At 48.1% G+C, this 14,722-nt stretch overlaps 1 protein-coding gene across 2 annotated transcripts in view; it reads left to right on the forward strand.

Annotated features, from left to right (window-relative positions):
• Positions 1-14,722, forward strand: part of Csmd1 (CUB and Sushi multiple domains 1) — a 1,477,900-nt gene that overhangs the window by 1,367,988 nt on the left and 95,190 nt on the right. For both annotated transcript variants that reach the window (XM_063234987.1, XM_063234988.1), the window contains exons 42-46: positions 1,447-1,635; positions 7,846-8,023; positions 9,594-9,739; positions 10,526-10,606; positions 11,659-11,772. In XM_063234987.1, the coding sequence (XP_063091057.1) occupies positions 1,447-1,635; positions 7,846-8,023; positions 9,594-9,739; positions 10,526-10,606; positions 11,659-11,772 (708 nt within the window). The remainder of the gene's footprint in view (positions 1-1,446; positions 1,636-7,845; positions 8,024-9,593; positions 9,740-10,525; positions 10,607-11,658; positions 11,773-14,722) is intronic.

The raw sequence follows: 14,722 nt of genomic DNA on the forward strand, positions 1-14,722 counted from the left end.
GGCCACCCTGGTTCCCAGCAGGGTTCATGATAGGGAGACAGAGCAGGGACACCTGTCCTGTGTGCAGGGTGGGTCCCTGTTACAGTCTGAGTAATGGAGTCTTAGGGAGACAGAGGGGCAACCTCTGGGCCAGGGGGCCAGCATGGGGCTCACTGGGCTCTAGGAAGATAAAGCCAGGAGTCAGCGTTGCAGACAGGTTTGCCACTAAATTATGGATAAGATTTAAACCCCCACGGATTGCAGGATTGCAGACAGCCTGTGTTCCATCCTGTTTCCTGGAGTTTATGCTAAGGAACAGAAGCATTTTCACAACAAAGCTTCACAAACTGTAACACAGGGGCTGGCCTAACAGTCACTGGTAGCTTCCAGATTTCACAGGTCTATGTTTAGCCTTAGAAACACTAAATGTGGATGGATTTCCCTATTTCATTTGTATTAAGATAGTAAGTTAAAGCAAAACAGCGAAGGGCCTTTTTCCGGGTGAGAAGCACGTGGACTACAGGGGTAGGGTGTTTGTTCTCCAAGGTGAAGGGTGAAAGCATTGTCCACGCCCACAGAGCATTCCTGATAGGCCTTATGATTCACTGTCTTACTTGTGTGTGTGTGTGGGGGGGGTGTGCAGGTGTGTGGGTATGTGCGGGTGTGTGTGCAGGTGTGTGTGTGTATGTGGGTGGGTGCACGTGTTAGCTACTTTTCTCATTGCTGAGCCTAAGTACCCAGGGCCCACAGTAAAAGCAGGAGGGTTACTTTGGCCTGGTTCACAGAGGTTTCTGTCCAAATCCAGCAGTCTCCCAGGCGGAATTGCATGGCAGAGGGAACTCACAGAGCAGAACCCGCCCACAGCAGGGCGGGAAAAAGACAGCAAGCAGCAAGCAAGTCTTATCCAGGCTGCCACCCTCAGGCGGGGCCACACCCTTGGTCCCAGCTGCACACCTACCAGAGACCCAGCCACCGCTGTGAGGCTTTAGGGACAGCTAGCTGGGCCTGGCAGCTTCAAACTGAGCTGCACCCCCAGCCCTTCTTGTTCTTTGTTCTGTGCCAGGGCCTTGGTGAGTCACTCAGTTGCCCAGACCAAGTTTGAATGCTCAGCCTTCCTGCCTCAGCCTCCCAGAGTGCTGGGATCACTGTCATACACCACAAGATCTGCTGTGTTTATATTATTTTAATTAAATTACAGCATATGCTTTCTTTCCTTTCTTTCAAAGACAAACATTGCCAAATTTATTTTTGTTACATGCTATAATTTTTAAAGCACGCAGTAAGTGCTCATAGAATGCATGTGATAATAGTAATAATAATAATAATAATAATTACTTTCCATATTCAGGATGACGCCTGATGACCTGGATGAGATGTTCCACTTCTCAGAAGCTGTGTGCGATCACATTCCTCCCTGTAATTCCACACTCTCCCAGATGACTGCAAAGCTGTCCTTTGTCATTTCAGCCTATGAGTTACAGAATTGCCCGGACCCGCCCCCCTTCCAGAATGGGTACATGGTCAACTCTGACTACAGCGTGGGCCAGTCCATCTCATTTGAGTGCTACCCGGGGTACATCCTCATAGGGCACCCCGTCCTCACCTGTCAGCACGGGACCAACAGAAACTGGAACCACCCCTTCCCACGGTGTGATGGTAGGTTCCTCCTCCCAGTGGATTCCCACTGGGTCCCATGGGGCATTGCGCAGTAAATGACCACGTAATTCTCCAGTTGATTCAGCAAATATTTGTAGGCCACCTCTGTTGTTATCCTCATCCCATTTAGTGTTTCCGGAATATATCAAATGCCAGAAGGTTCAAAACACCAGCTCTTGCTCTCAAGTAGATTATAAGAATAGGAAAACAATAAACACGCATGATTATAGAGCAGCCCGGCCGCAGGAGCAGCTAATCACGCGTGGGGGATGGGAGGGCGAGCAGTGAGCTCAGCGGGGCTTGGTCAGGGTGAGAGCAGCGGAGAAAATGCCATGCGTGGATTTGATTCTCAGAATTGTTCTGGGTTAATGTCTATGACCGTCACACACTGAGGCTGTGTTTCAGAGACAGTCTGTGCTGGTTGTGACCTGGAAAGACACTTGGGATTTTGCTACCTAGAGACAGCGGGCTCTGCAGGTGTGGGTCAGAGAATGGACAGAGAGGCAGGGCCAGACATTCCGGAGAGCTGAGCCCTGAGCTCAGCAGGGAGCGAGCTGGGGACCAGGCAGAGAGGGACAGTGGGTCCCAGAGGCCCCTCTGAGCCACACTTGCCTGGTTCCTGAGTTTTATGATGACTTAGGAACTCTGACAGACCAATTAGATAAACCGACGCAGGACCAAGTTCAGGAGGAATGCATGGGGACAGAAAACCCAAGGGGAGCCCACACACTGCAGTGTACATACTGTGCCTGCAGATGGGAGTGGGAAATAATGAAATTACTAAAATGCTCAGCACTCACATCCCATGGGAAAAGCAAAGTCACAGCATGGCTGAATTCCTACTGAAGATGCAAAAGCACATAGAAGACTTTTAAAAATCCCATTTTTACTCTGTTACAGATCATTATAAGAACTTCAGGGGACAAAAAAATTAAATATTTTTTTAAATTCCTCCACTAGTTCTAATACTTTTTAAGCTACATATAAACTTGCATATAAAATAATTTTATAAAAATAAGTGTAGCAGATAGATATGTGTATACTTTTTCCATTTAAACCATTAAAATTGTCTCTCATAGCCCTTTCCACTTGAAAACTCATATTTAGAGTTCAGGACACTCAGCACATCTGAGACTCAACCCCGAAACCTTCCAAAAAAATAAAAATACAAATAAAAACCCATACTTACATGTGTAACTTACTTTGAAAATTATGTGCACTGAATCCTTTTCTTGCTTGGGACTTTAACCTGAATTCCTTTAATTCACATATAAATGGTATATACCTCGGCTTGATAGGAACCAAGAGAGAATTAACTGTCTCGTTTACCTTTACTGCCTTTGAGATAACCGCTCAGGCTCAGAATCCAGCACCCTTCGCCGACAGTGCACACGCGTGTCTCCCCTGGTTCCTGGAGTCTGTACTCTGCCAGGTGCGGCTCCCACACCATTGCCAGCCTAGGCTTGGCCCTGGCCGCAGTCAGGCTCACGCCGTTCCTCTCTGAATGTGCATCCTGGGCACACGCAGGGGCTGGCAGTGTGGAAATCACCCGAGGGAAGGTTCGTGGGGTGGGGTGAGGGCACCCAGGCCTGGGGGACCCTTGGTGGCAGCGCCCGTTGAGCACTTCCTTTGACTCCCTCCTGGCCTGGGCAGTTGCTACGGTTCCCATTGGCTCCTGACTGTGCACCTGGGCTGCCCTCACCAGAACACACAGCCCAGCCCTGGCCTGGAAAGTTCTTTCTGGCGTGGCCCAGACCTCAGCCAGCATCTGGGCAGCACCAGCCCATGCGACCCAAGGCTGCTGCTGCACTCGTGGCAGGGCCAGGCCTTCTCTGACCAAACCCCACCAAGCAGTGACGTTTGTCACTGTGTCTTTCCTTCCTATCCATAGTGTCCAGGACAGAGTTTCAAAAATACTAAAATGAACTTCCTGTCAAATTACAGCATAACATAAATATCGAGAGGGATTGGAATATGTAGAGAGTATTCTCAGATGCACTCAATGTGCATTTACTATCCTCTCATAGTAAATTTCATTTAAAAATGAAAAGAAAACTGAATGGAAAAGTGCCTTTGTTTCCTAGCAGGATAGATAGTCGTGGCACAAAGATCACCAAGGCCAGTGCATCTGGGCAGGCTGACTTGCACCCCCACCCTGATGTAGCCCAGGAGCCGGTCACCTCGGCTGCCCACAGAGGCTGCCGGGCGCAGGAAGGTGTCATGGGTTCACCCTGAAGACCCCCTAAAACTAGCAAAAGAAACATAGGTACCAGGAGTGGCTTCAGGTATCTTTATTAGAAGTTGGCGAGTTCACACAATTAATATTGAAGTATTGTAAATCAGGAGTCATGTATTTTTATAAGGATACATTGAATTAGTTTGTGTTAAAATGCTAAAATCTGTATGTGTTACACTGAACAACTCTACTATGTAAAATCAGTGTATTCAAAATTTACCTGAATAAGAACTATGCTATAAAGATATCATACTTATTAAGATAAATGCATGTAAATGAAAAATAGACATTAAAGAAATGAGAAATTTGCATTTTATTCTTCTAGTACCATAATGATTCAGAAATCTCAGTTCAAAAATATGGTTTACCATCAACATTTGCTTTGCAAGGCTCTGGCTTATGAATTTGTTGTATAACTTTATAAGTAAATTTGCCTGTATATTTAGAAATTCATTTCGAAATATTAAATAGTATATTGACCTAGCAAATTCTTTTTACAGAGCTGTTTATGTTGTTACAACTTTCAGACAGCTTTAAAATGAAGTTAATCACTCTCATGATAATGCACAGCCGTGTGCTGAGAAGGGGGTTCTGCAGACAGGCGTCTCTCGGGTGCCCAGTGTGGGGCAGTTATGTGTCAGCAGCTCCACAGAGAGTGAGCCCTGGGAGTGATAATGGCCAGGCTTTTAAAATTCCTCATATCCGTGCTAAGATGTTTTCCAGCAACCTAATTTTTTCTTTACCTCCTCCTACTCTTAAAATTTAGGTGGAAACCTTAATGAGATCCTAGAAACACTGCTTGTTAATTATCTGTAATTCTCTTTGTGGCTATTTGGGGTTTTAAAATTTTAATTGTTCTGATTTTGATTGCTGATGCAGTTTTGCATTGCTTGTATTTTATGGAGAGAGGAGCACAGCACAAGGTGGAAATGGCATATGGCCCTTAGCCTGTCCAGCTCAAGCTCCTGGTTAAAGGGAAAGTGGGCTCAGATGCTTTCAGTCCTGAGCAGAGGACCACCGTGCTCACTAGCTCATCTTCTAGAACCTTCCAGCAAACTCAGAGCCTCTACCATGGTGCCACCCTGAACACCTCACACTTTCACCTTGGGTGTGAAGGTCAAGGTGACATTGCCTCCACCCCTCCTGACACAGCCAGTGCTGGCTCTGGAGCCTGGTCAAAGCAGATGGCTTTTGTGTTCCTTCCTGTCACTTCCAGTGGCCAGGGGGGCACACAGATGCTCTTCCAATCTACCTGTCCTCTTTCACCCAGGCTGACCACTGCTCTGATCTCACTGCTAACTTCATGTCACTGTGGCACAGTGGGGACCTCGAGAGACAGCACCCAGAAGACAGAGGGCAGCCAAGTCTGCCTCTGCTGCCAGTGCAGGGATGGATGGAGGAAAGAGTAGGGGAGTTTCGATCATTCTTGGAAGACCTCTCCATCTCAAGGTTACATCACAGGACAGGAACAGAATCTTTGCCTTGAGAAAGTCTGATGAATGCACTGTGTCAATCTCGTGTGACACGGGGTGCCTGCTCCCCTTCATTGCATGTGCATCAGTTTTAACTTCACAGGGTGCCAGTATTTGATGAGTTCCTGGCTTTATTGCTGTTGAGGAAGTCCCTCTCAGGCAGTCATGGGCTCTGGTTCTCGGTTGTATCCCCACACTTCTCAATAGACTCCTGGTAATTACATGTGGAATAAGAGAACAAAAGATCTGTTAATTAAATATTGAAGGGTCAATTCCTTCCCATTTAAAGGTCAGTATCAGAGTTATTAAATGACATAAGCAGTATCGCGAGCCGAGGATGTATTCCGCCAAGAAAATCACCATGTCGGTCCCTTTTGCTTTTAAGAGAAACAGATCTGTGGTGGGGTTTTTGTTTGTTTCTCCTCCCTTTGGCTTACTGTCCCAGTGGAAAGGGACCAGGAAGGGCCTCCATCTAATGTGATCATGCAATTGCAGGAGGCCACTTGCAAAGCACACTGTGCAGGGGAACCCCTGGCTTTGTACATCAACACTGAGTAACCCCGAGTCACAGGGATGCTGGGATGCCTCCTGGCTGGGATGCCTTCAGTGTCCAGGGCTGCCAGCTCTTCTATCACTAGTCCCTCAGCTTTTCACTTAATAGCTGCTCAGTGTGTGGTCTTCTAAGCATGGATAGGTCCCTAGGCATGTCATGGGGACCTGTCTTCCAGGAGCCCTTAGTTGGATGGGAAGGTTGAGCGGAGACAGGCCGTCAGAAAGCAGGTGGGACCTGGAATGTGAGAGGTTTCAACCACATCCTGGCTTGAGAGCTGAGTTTGGAGGAAAGAGACAAGTTACTGTGTCACAGGGATCCAGCCACACCCACACTCACAGCAGCAAACTCCTGATGGCTGAATCTCAGAAACAGCTATAAGTCCATCAGCAGATGAATGGACAGAGAAAATGAGCTGTTTATACACAATAGCATAATTCTCAGCTGTAAAGAAGGGTAAACTTTTGCCATCTATAAGGAATAGATGCACCTGGAGACCATAATGTTAAGTGAAATGAATCAGACACAAAAGCTTAATAGCACATCGGTTCTCTTATATGAGATATTCAACTTATAAATAAAAACTACAAAAAAAGATATGTAATAGGAAGTAGAGAGAAATCTTCTGCCATTGGGAAGGTGACCAAGAGATGGGGGAGAGGGTTGAGGACAGCAGGATGAAAGAAGCACTGACCCTGTACAGGAGACGCTGCAGCTTGCCATGAGGACTTACGTACAGCAGACATAAACCAGCAGAAGTGCAGATCGAAGCAGAGGACAACACCTCTGCAGCAGAGTGGAGAAAAGTGTGAGTCTCCATGAGAGTGGGGAGAGCTCCAGTTGCGTGGAGTCTGGAGGTGAGGATGTGCTCACGCTTGGGAGTCACCTGGCCTGCGGCGCCCCCTGTACAGATCAGAGGTCTCAGTGTGCTCCAGGCCCTGTTCTGGAGCTCTGAGCCATCATTTGTTTGCTAGATGACAAATTTGGGTTTGTCTGACTCGAAACCCCACTTTCTGATTCCACCATGAAACTTTTAAGATGTTCTCCACCGCCCTTCCCTCATGAACTTCCCCAAGGCTTGGCCAGACTCACTCTGTTGATGCCTGCATTTTGGCTTCATCATCCCCTGCCCCTTGCGTTGTTGGTCATTATTTTGAATTAATATTACACTCTTCAGTTTCTCTTTTTATGTGTTTGGACTCCTCTACAGGAGTGTTGGACAGTCCTGGAAGAGGCGTGTTAGAGGCAGACACACCACTGTTGACCTATGGTCGCTGTCTCCTCACTCTGAGCACACCTTCCAGATAGCACCATAGATTATTCTAGCAGTGCAGTCACAGCACTTTCCTGCAGTGGCATAGTTCCCTTTGAAAATGTAGGAACCAATTTATAAGTAAAATAAAAGTAGGCTGGGCACTAGGATTCTTCATATAATTGAAAATTGGTAAATATGCAAATACTTAAGTACAATACCATGGACATAATTTTATCTTGGTTCTTTGGGGGATAGATTTGTAGGAAATTGATAATGTCTTTCTTTTAAGGCAAATAGGCTCAGATGCCACTCTTCTGGCCAGCTTAAGCAGCCTCAGAAATGGGAGTTGGAGGAAAATCTTCAATGACATGTTTGTGCATAATTTCCTCCTAATCCATTCCCTGGGACAGGCTGGTGGATTAGTGGCACAGGCTGGGGAGATGGCTGCATAGGACCCTTAATCCCAGAGGGATGACTGTTTTCAGGGGATTTTGAAGATTTGCAGAATATGGTAAGCAGGACTGAGATAACTTAGAAGTATAATTCTTCTCAAGTTTCCAGGCATTAGGGAAATAACTTTGATGAAGTAGACTCTGAGAACCAGGTCGTATTTATTTCTTAACAGGGGTGACTTAAACAGCTGCATCCTTTCTGAAATCAATGATATTTAGTTTAATTTTTGTTTCTCCCTTTGCAGCTCCGTGTGGGTATAATGTGACGTCCCAGAATGGAACCATTTATTCCCCCGGCTTTCCTGACGAGTACCCCATCCTGAAGGACTGCCTCTGGCTGATCACCGTCCCGCCAGGGCATGGAGTGTACATCAACTTCACTTTGCTGCAGACAGAGGCTGTGAACGATTACATTGCTGTCTGGTAGGAGCCCTTCTGTGACCTGGTCTGCACCTCCCACTCTCTTCCTTCAGGAGCTGCTCTGAGTTAGACCTCGGCATCAGCTCACGGTGCCCACAAACATCTTCCCCACCAAGGCCAGCTGGTGGACAGGAAACTCCTCAGAAAGCTTCTGGGTTTTGCTTCGCAGTGCAAGTACCCAGGAGCACCATTAGTCAATGAGATATCCGAGGGTTACTCGTTAATGTTTTAAATGTGATTGTTTTAAAGTGGTGGGATCCTCTAAAGAAACAGTTAAGCAGAGGCTGCTGGCCACCCCATCATTGCTGTGAAAGTGGCTGTACATGAGCAATACAAGGGAAACTGAGGCAGGGTCAGAGCACTATTCTGGCTTCCACTGAGTCAGCTCTGGGGAACTACCATCATCTCTGCCTTTGGGTCCTGATGTGGACTTTGTCGTGGAGATGGCAGGAAAGGGTCCCATGACACTGCCCGAGGAGGACTGGCACATGCCAAAGAGTAGGCTGAGGCCAGCCAGATTAACTCCACAGCGCTGAGGAAGAAGCTGCAGGAGTGTGTGTGCGTGTGTGTGCATGCAGTGGTCTTTGTATCTCTGTGTGTGACTCTATGAGATGCAGTAGAATTTGCGACTCCTGAGTGTGTATTTGTAAGTCTGTGCAGTGCATCTCTGTGTGTGTTTATATGAGCAGGTGTATAGTCTGTGTACTTGTGTGGGATTGCTAGATCTGTGTGCGTGGTATGTGACGCATGAAGCATACATGTCTCTGTGTGTGTCTCTGAGCATGTGAGCCTATGTATGAGAGCACACCCACCTGTGAGCGGGGTGTGAGTTACCGTGGGTTGTGTCAGTGTGGGTGGTGCAGCACATCTCCTTGCACTTCGCCAAGACAGCAGGGTGCTGTTGCTGTCTCCCAGGGGCACTGCTGCCATCTCCTGGAACAGAGGGCAGGGCCTCTCCCTCCCCGCTGGAACCTGCCTTCCTCTGAGGTTACAGGAGGAGGTGGTGAGGTATGGTGTCCCCAGGCTGTGAGGAGGCCTAGGAGGTTGGGCGGGGAGGCCGGTGTGCAGAGCTGCAGGAATGAGTCTCGCCGGGTGACAGGGCCTGAGACCAAGCAGAGCCACCCCACAGCAGTGCTCACCATGACAATTGGGGGTTTACTGCCATTCCTCAGAGAAGGTGCTGGGCATCCAGGTGGAATCAGAGATCTTCAGAATAGGTAGGCAGAAGGCTGGGGAAAGCCCGACCGCGTTGCGCCATCCACTTCATGACAGTGAAACATCTGTTTCTAAGCACAGGGTCCAGAGCACAGTTCTATCTTACTGTTTTAATTATTTTAATTTACCTGCCAAAGTATGCAAACCCGTTCCTGGTTAAGCAGACTGCACTGCACTTAGACTTTAACTGTGGGGCTGGAAAGGAAGCTGCTGTGAGGCACTGCAGCCTCCAGAACTGGGGAGACTCCTGTGAAGCAGGGACCAGTCGGCCGCCTTCCAGACTTGGTGGCTCTGTGCTCTGCACCTGCGCTGAGCGTGGAATGGGTCCCCAGCCCCCACAATGGCCCCTGTCTCCTAGGGACGGCCCGGACCAGAATGCACCCCAGCTGGGCGTGTTCAGCGGGAACACGGCGCTGGAGACAGCGTACAGCTCCACCAACCAGGTCCTGCTCAGGTTCCACAGTGACTTCTCCAACGGAGGCTTCTTCGTGCTCAATTTTCACGGTCAGTTTATTTCATAGCCTTGATTAAGACCCAGAATCCCAGGTTGCTCAGCCGCCCCAAGAGCTTAAAGCATTGTCATGAAGGGTGTTAGGTGCTTCCTGGGATCTCCCATGGCTACCCAAATCGTTAGCCCAGTGGCACAGCGCCTGCCTGGCAAGTGCAAGGTCCTGAGTTCAATTTCCAATACCAAAACAAACAAACAAACTTTAGGGATCTTCATTAGCATTTCATGTGTTACCAGGTTGTGTGCTGAGCAAGTGTGAGCTCATCTCACCGTAAGCAATTGTCAGTGAAAGACCAGTGTGGAGCCCAGGGACCACTTACAGGTTTGCCCATCCCTGACTCTGGTCTAAGGAAGTGCTGAGCCCCTGCCCCACTGCACATAGGGAGAACAAGGCAGCTGTAATGGTCTTGGGGATGAATGCCATACCAGATGGCAAATCAGTGGGCCCTGGTGTTGGCTGGGCACCAGTCACCCCCGGGGATGCACCCGAGGCCGTCTTCCCAAGGGCCACGGAGGTCACCTTGTCTGGATCCCTCCCCTAGCTGACCAATGTAGCATTTTTTAAATTGCACACTCTCTTTCCTTAGACTTCAGATATTGCTCGGCATTAATCACAATATAAGATCTATGAAACAGTGAGAGCCGAGGAGGGCATAGCAATTTGTTTAAGAGGCATTTCAGGGTACAGAGGAAATGAGACTTTTACAGGAAGACTATTGTCCCATTTTGCTTGTTCAGCAAATGTAACTGCCATAACTCTCGTGTTTTTTACAACACAACAGCATTCCAGCTCAAGAAGTGCCCCCCGCCCCCCGCAGTCCCCCACGCAGACATGCTGACTGAGGATGAGGACTTTGAAATAGGTAAGGCATCCTTCAGCAGGAGCCTGCAAGCTGGTGTGCACACCCACCGCTTTCTGCACATGTCACTCAGACCAGCAAGTGGGTGATTTCTGGGGGGACGGAAAAAAACCACAACTAATAGAACAACAACAACAACAACAACAACAACCCCGCCTGTAAAGCACTACTTTGCTGGGGCCTGGGACAGAGCTCACAGTTCCAGACTAAACTGTTCTTTCTTCATTCCCATGATTTTTGTTTTGCCATTTGCATTTCTCCATTGTGGTTTTGAATATGTCTTCCTCTTTGGCATGTGTTAGCCCACATTGTTTTCAGTAGTTTCCAAAGACTGTTTCATTAGGGAAGCGTGTTGCATGAGAACCTGATTATTTGTAGCTTAAAGCCTGATGACCAGGACACCAGCCTTTGCCTGAAGCTGGCCTCTGCTTGGCGGGGTATACTTAACGTGGGTATTTAGAAATTCTGCTTTATCGTGTTACACCAACAGTGTAACTCATTAAGCAGGCATCAGGTCGTACAGAGACAGCCATCGTGGCATGTTTTCAGCACGATTGCTGTGACATCTCCGTCCCAGTCAGATATACTTTGTTTTCCTATCACACTGTGTTTCAGACCACTGTCCAACTACATGACCCTGTGTCTGGCCGGCTCATGCACCAAGTCAGGCAGTTCAGACAAAGGTGACACCGAGTCTTGCCGGGATGTCAAAGCCCTGCACCTTTCCACTGTGTGGCATCATGCATGCCCTGGTGCCTGCCTCACTTTCTCTGTTTACTTCATAAGCAGTGGGGTGGGGAAGCCCAGGCATGTCAGTCAAGGAAGAAGATACTGCGTATTAGTTCTGTACTGACCCTGGTTAAGTTTAAGGTAGTATGTTTAGGAATGAAAATTTGGAATTGCCACTTTCTTAAAAAATAACAGGAGTGCTTGCAGATGTTGGGGCCGGTGTTGTTCTCACGCTGACCCAACTCCTCCAGCAGCTGCGTGGTTGGTGCAGTACACTGGGAAGTCCTGAAAGCTGACTTCCCGCTGTGCTGACTTGGCTCTTCCAGGAGATTTTGTGAAGTACCAGTGCCACCCCGGGTATACTCTGTCGGGGCGCGACACACTGACCTGCAAGCTCAGTGCCCAGCTGCAGTTCGAAGGCGTGGCTCCCACCTGTGAAGGTAGGCACATGTTTGACGCCACTGTGTGCGTTGTTCTGAGTGGATTTGGTTGCTGGGCCGTGACTGTTCCTATGAAAAAAACCTGCTAACGGGGTTTCCAGTGATGTTTCTAAGATAACCCTAGAAAATAAAACATATCACAAAGAAGTCATGTTTCCCCAATATTCACCATGAAGATGTCCAAGCTGGTGGCCCACTCCAGATAATAGTAAAACAAGCAGCCAAGATCCTCGCTCTGAGGTGACAGCATGAGCCCTAACACTCTGTTACATTCCCACCCACTCGTGAATCTGTCTTATGGTTTATATTTCAAGGTAAACTTTGTGCAGCACAGAATGCTTTACCTGTAGTTCAGCCTGAATAGAACCGGCTCATTTAATATCTGTAGTGTAAACTTTAGAAACAATGAACAATGGGAAGGGCTTGTGTTTTTTTACATGACTTTAAAATAAATAGACCCTGTACAAGAATTTAGACCATCTGTAGTAATAGAATGAGATTTGAGGCTGACTCCATTTCTTCAAAGGCTAGAATACAATTACATCATTCAGAAAACATGATTTCATGGACACCACTGACCTCTAGTAGGGGAAAAAAGGCCTCATAGCTATAAATACACTCAAAGGCCCAGATAAGTTAGAAACGTGAGCAGGTAACCAACAAGAAGCTGTCTGAATTGGATCAAATGCAGTGTCTTTGGCAGTGGGGTTCTCCCTGACTGGGAATCACTGTGTTGCTACTCACAGGCGAGAGGAAAGTGGCTTAGGAGCCTTGAGTTTAGTGAGAGGAGTCCCAGGGAGTGGAGACTGTGCTGGGTCCTTTGGAATGTCACTGAGCCTTGCTCACCACACCTTGGGAGGAGGATTGTCTGTCTTGTTTATGGACTTGGTTGGAGACAGTAAATAACAAATGGGTTATTGCATTGAGTGTCTTGTGATGCCGTTTGTCCACTGGAGACAGACCCCCTCTTCACGGAAGTCTTCAGTGGCCTTGATTTGGTGAGGGCCTGCAGCCCGTGTGGGTGTGTCTGGAGCTCAGAGAGCTGCTGCATCCCCATCACCTAGGAGAGGGAAGGGTCTCACCACCTGAGATGTAAGAGGACATGCAGTGTAGAATCAAGGACTGAGTGTCTGTAATAACTTCAAGTGTTCCCAAAAAATGAATCCTTACTTAAAAACTGCCCACAGCAGAGCTGCAGGCTGAGGGAAACACCTCATAGAAGAGCAGCCACAGTGGCCGTAAGATTCCCCAGAAGGTATGGCTTGGCGTCATGGGGATGCTGTCCTGCACTGGCCTGTCAGACATCATTCTGGAGACTGGAACCCCCAGCTGAGGAAAATCAGCAGCCACACCACACAGCATGGCAGTGAGGGATTGCTTTGGATTTGCTTGTCAAGTCTTCCACCACCACCAGCAGCGCCACCATGACCATCACCAGTATCACCATCACCACCATCGTCCCCACCACTAGCATCAGTACCTCCATCACCACCACCACCACCACCATCACCATCACCACCATCATTATCAACACTACCATGACCATGATCCTCACCATGACATCATCGCCATCACCACCACAACCTTCATCACCATCACCACTACCCCCACCAACACCATCACCATCACCACTGCCATCCTCACCATCCTGTCATCACCACCTTTACCACTATCAACAGCAACAAACAAGAAATAGAATCCAGACCTTATCTTTCACTCAATTCTTAGTCACATAAAGGCTTAAATATAATCTTAAGTACCTCCTAATTATAATCTTATTAAGTACTTCTCATTAGTTGATTGATCTGACTGGGCTAAGTGGAGGATAATCCCCCAGTCAGTTCCTGATGACAGACTGCAGAACCTCTTTATTTCCTTTTTCAGACATCAGCATGTGCTCTTCTGAGCTCTGCTCTGTTCACTGTTGTGGATGTGGGGGAGCAACGGAGGGTTGATGAGGGTTCTGTGATCTGCAGATGGTATCATCTTGTGTGAAGCCTCCCTGGATGTAGACAAGTGTGGCTGTGGGATGCCATAGCTGTGTCTTTCCAGGGCTCGAGAAGGAGAAGGATCCAGAGGGAGGAGAGTTTGTCACCAAGGTTTGGATCACACAAGGGTGTGTGGTGTCTTAGACAGAGCAGTGGCTCCCCAGAGCTTGCTCTTAGCTGGTCTTTGGGAAGAATTCCCTGGGATGGAAGGTTAATGTGGAGTCAGAGTTGGAAAGGACACCATGCCATGTGACCCTGGCTACCCCTCCAGAAGGCAGCAGGAAGGAGCTGGCAGGAGCCTCATCCTTCTGCTGCTGTGTGACAGGTCCCCTGCCATTTGAAGAGGACCTCTGCCTTCATATTGCTGTCAAGCCTTCAGGCGCTGCTGAGAGCTAATCTTAATGACTTGAAACTCAAATTTCTGTTCCTCATCCTCTGTTACTAATCCTAATCCCTTACTACTTTTGCTGAGGAGCTGCAAAATGCCTTCAGTAATGTGCTTCATGTTTTTAAGCCTCAAATGTCATTTTTCTTCAAAATAAGCTGAAGGAGTAGCTGTGCCTAGGGGCTCCTGTTGCAGGCACAGCGTGCGTCTCAGAGGCAAGCTCCTCTCCTGAGTGTCCTTGATGGGACCCCACATGACTGTGCCCTGTGCCACTTTCCAGGGGCCCTGGTTGGGGTGCAGGGTGCTTCACATGTGGAATTGCCTGCTGCTGGGAAGTGAGCGGTTCACTTGGGAGAGAATGCATGCCAGGGGTCACACCGTTCTGATAGTACGGCTTCTGGTAAGCTGTAGAGAGGATCAGGAAGGGGCAGGAAGAGAGGCCGGGGTACCACAGGAGACAGACTACTGATGCTTATGGGGAAAGCCACCCCAGCATGCTTTTAACACGTGCTTAGAAACAAGTGTGTTAAATGTCATTAAAAAATATGACATGGATATAATTTTGTCTTCTCTAAAA

The sequence above is a fragment of the Cavia porcellus genome, unplaced genomic scaffold (assembly GCF_034190915.1).
Source record: "Cavia porcellus strain 051 isolate PalLab524CR breed Dunkin Hartley unplaced genomic scaffold, mCavPor4.1 scaffold_24, whole genome shotgun sequence".
NCBI lineage: Eukaryota > Metazoa > Chordata > Mammalia > Rodentia > Caviidae > Cavia > Cavia porcellus.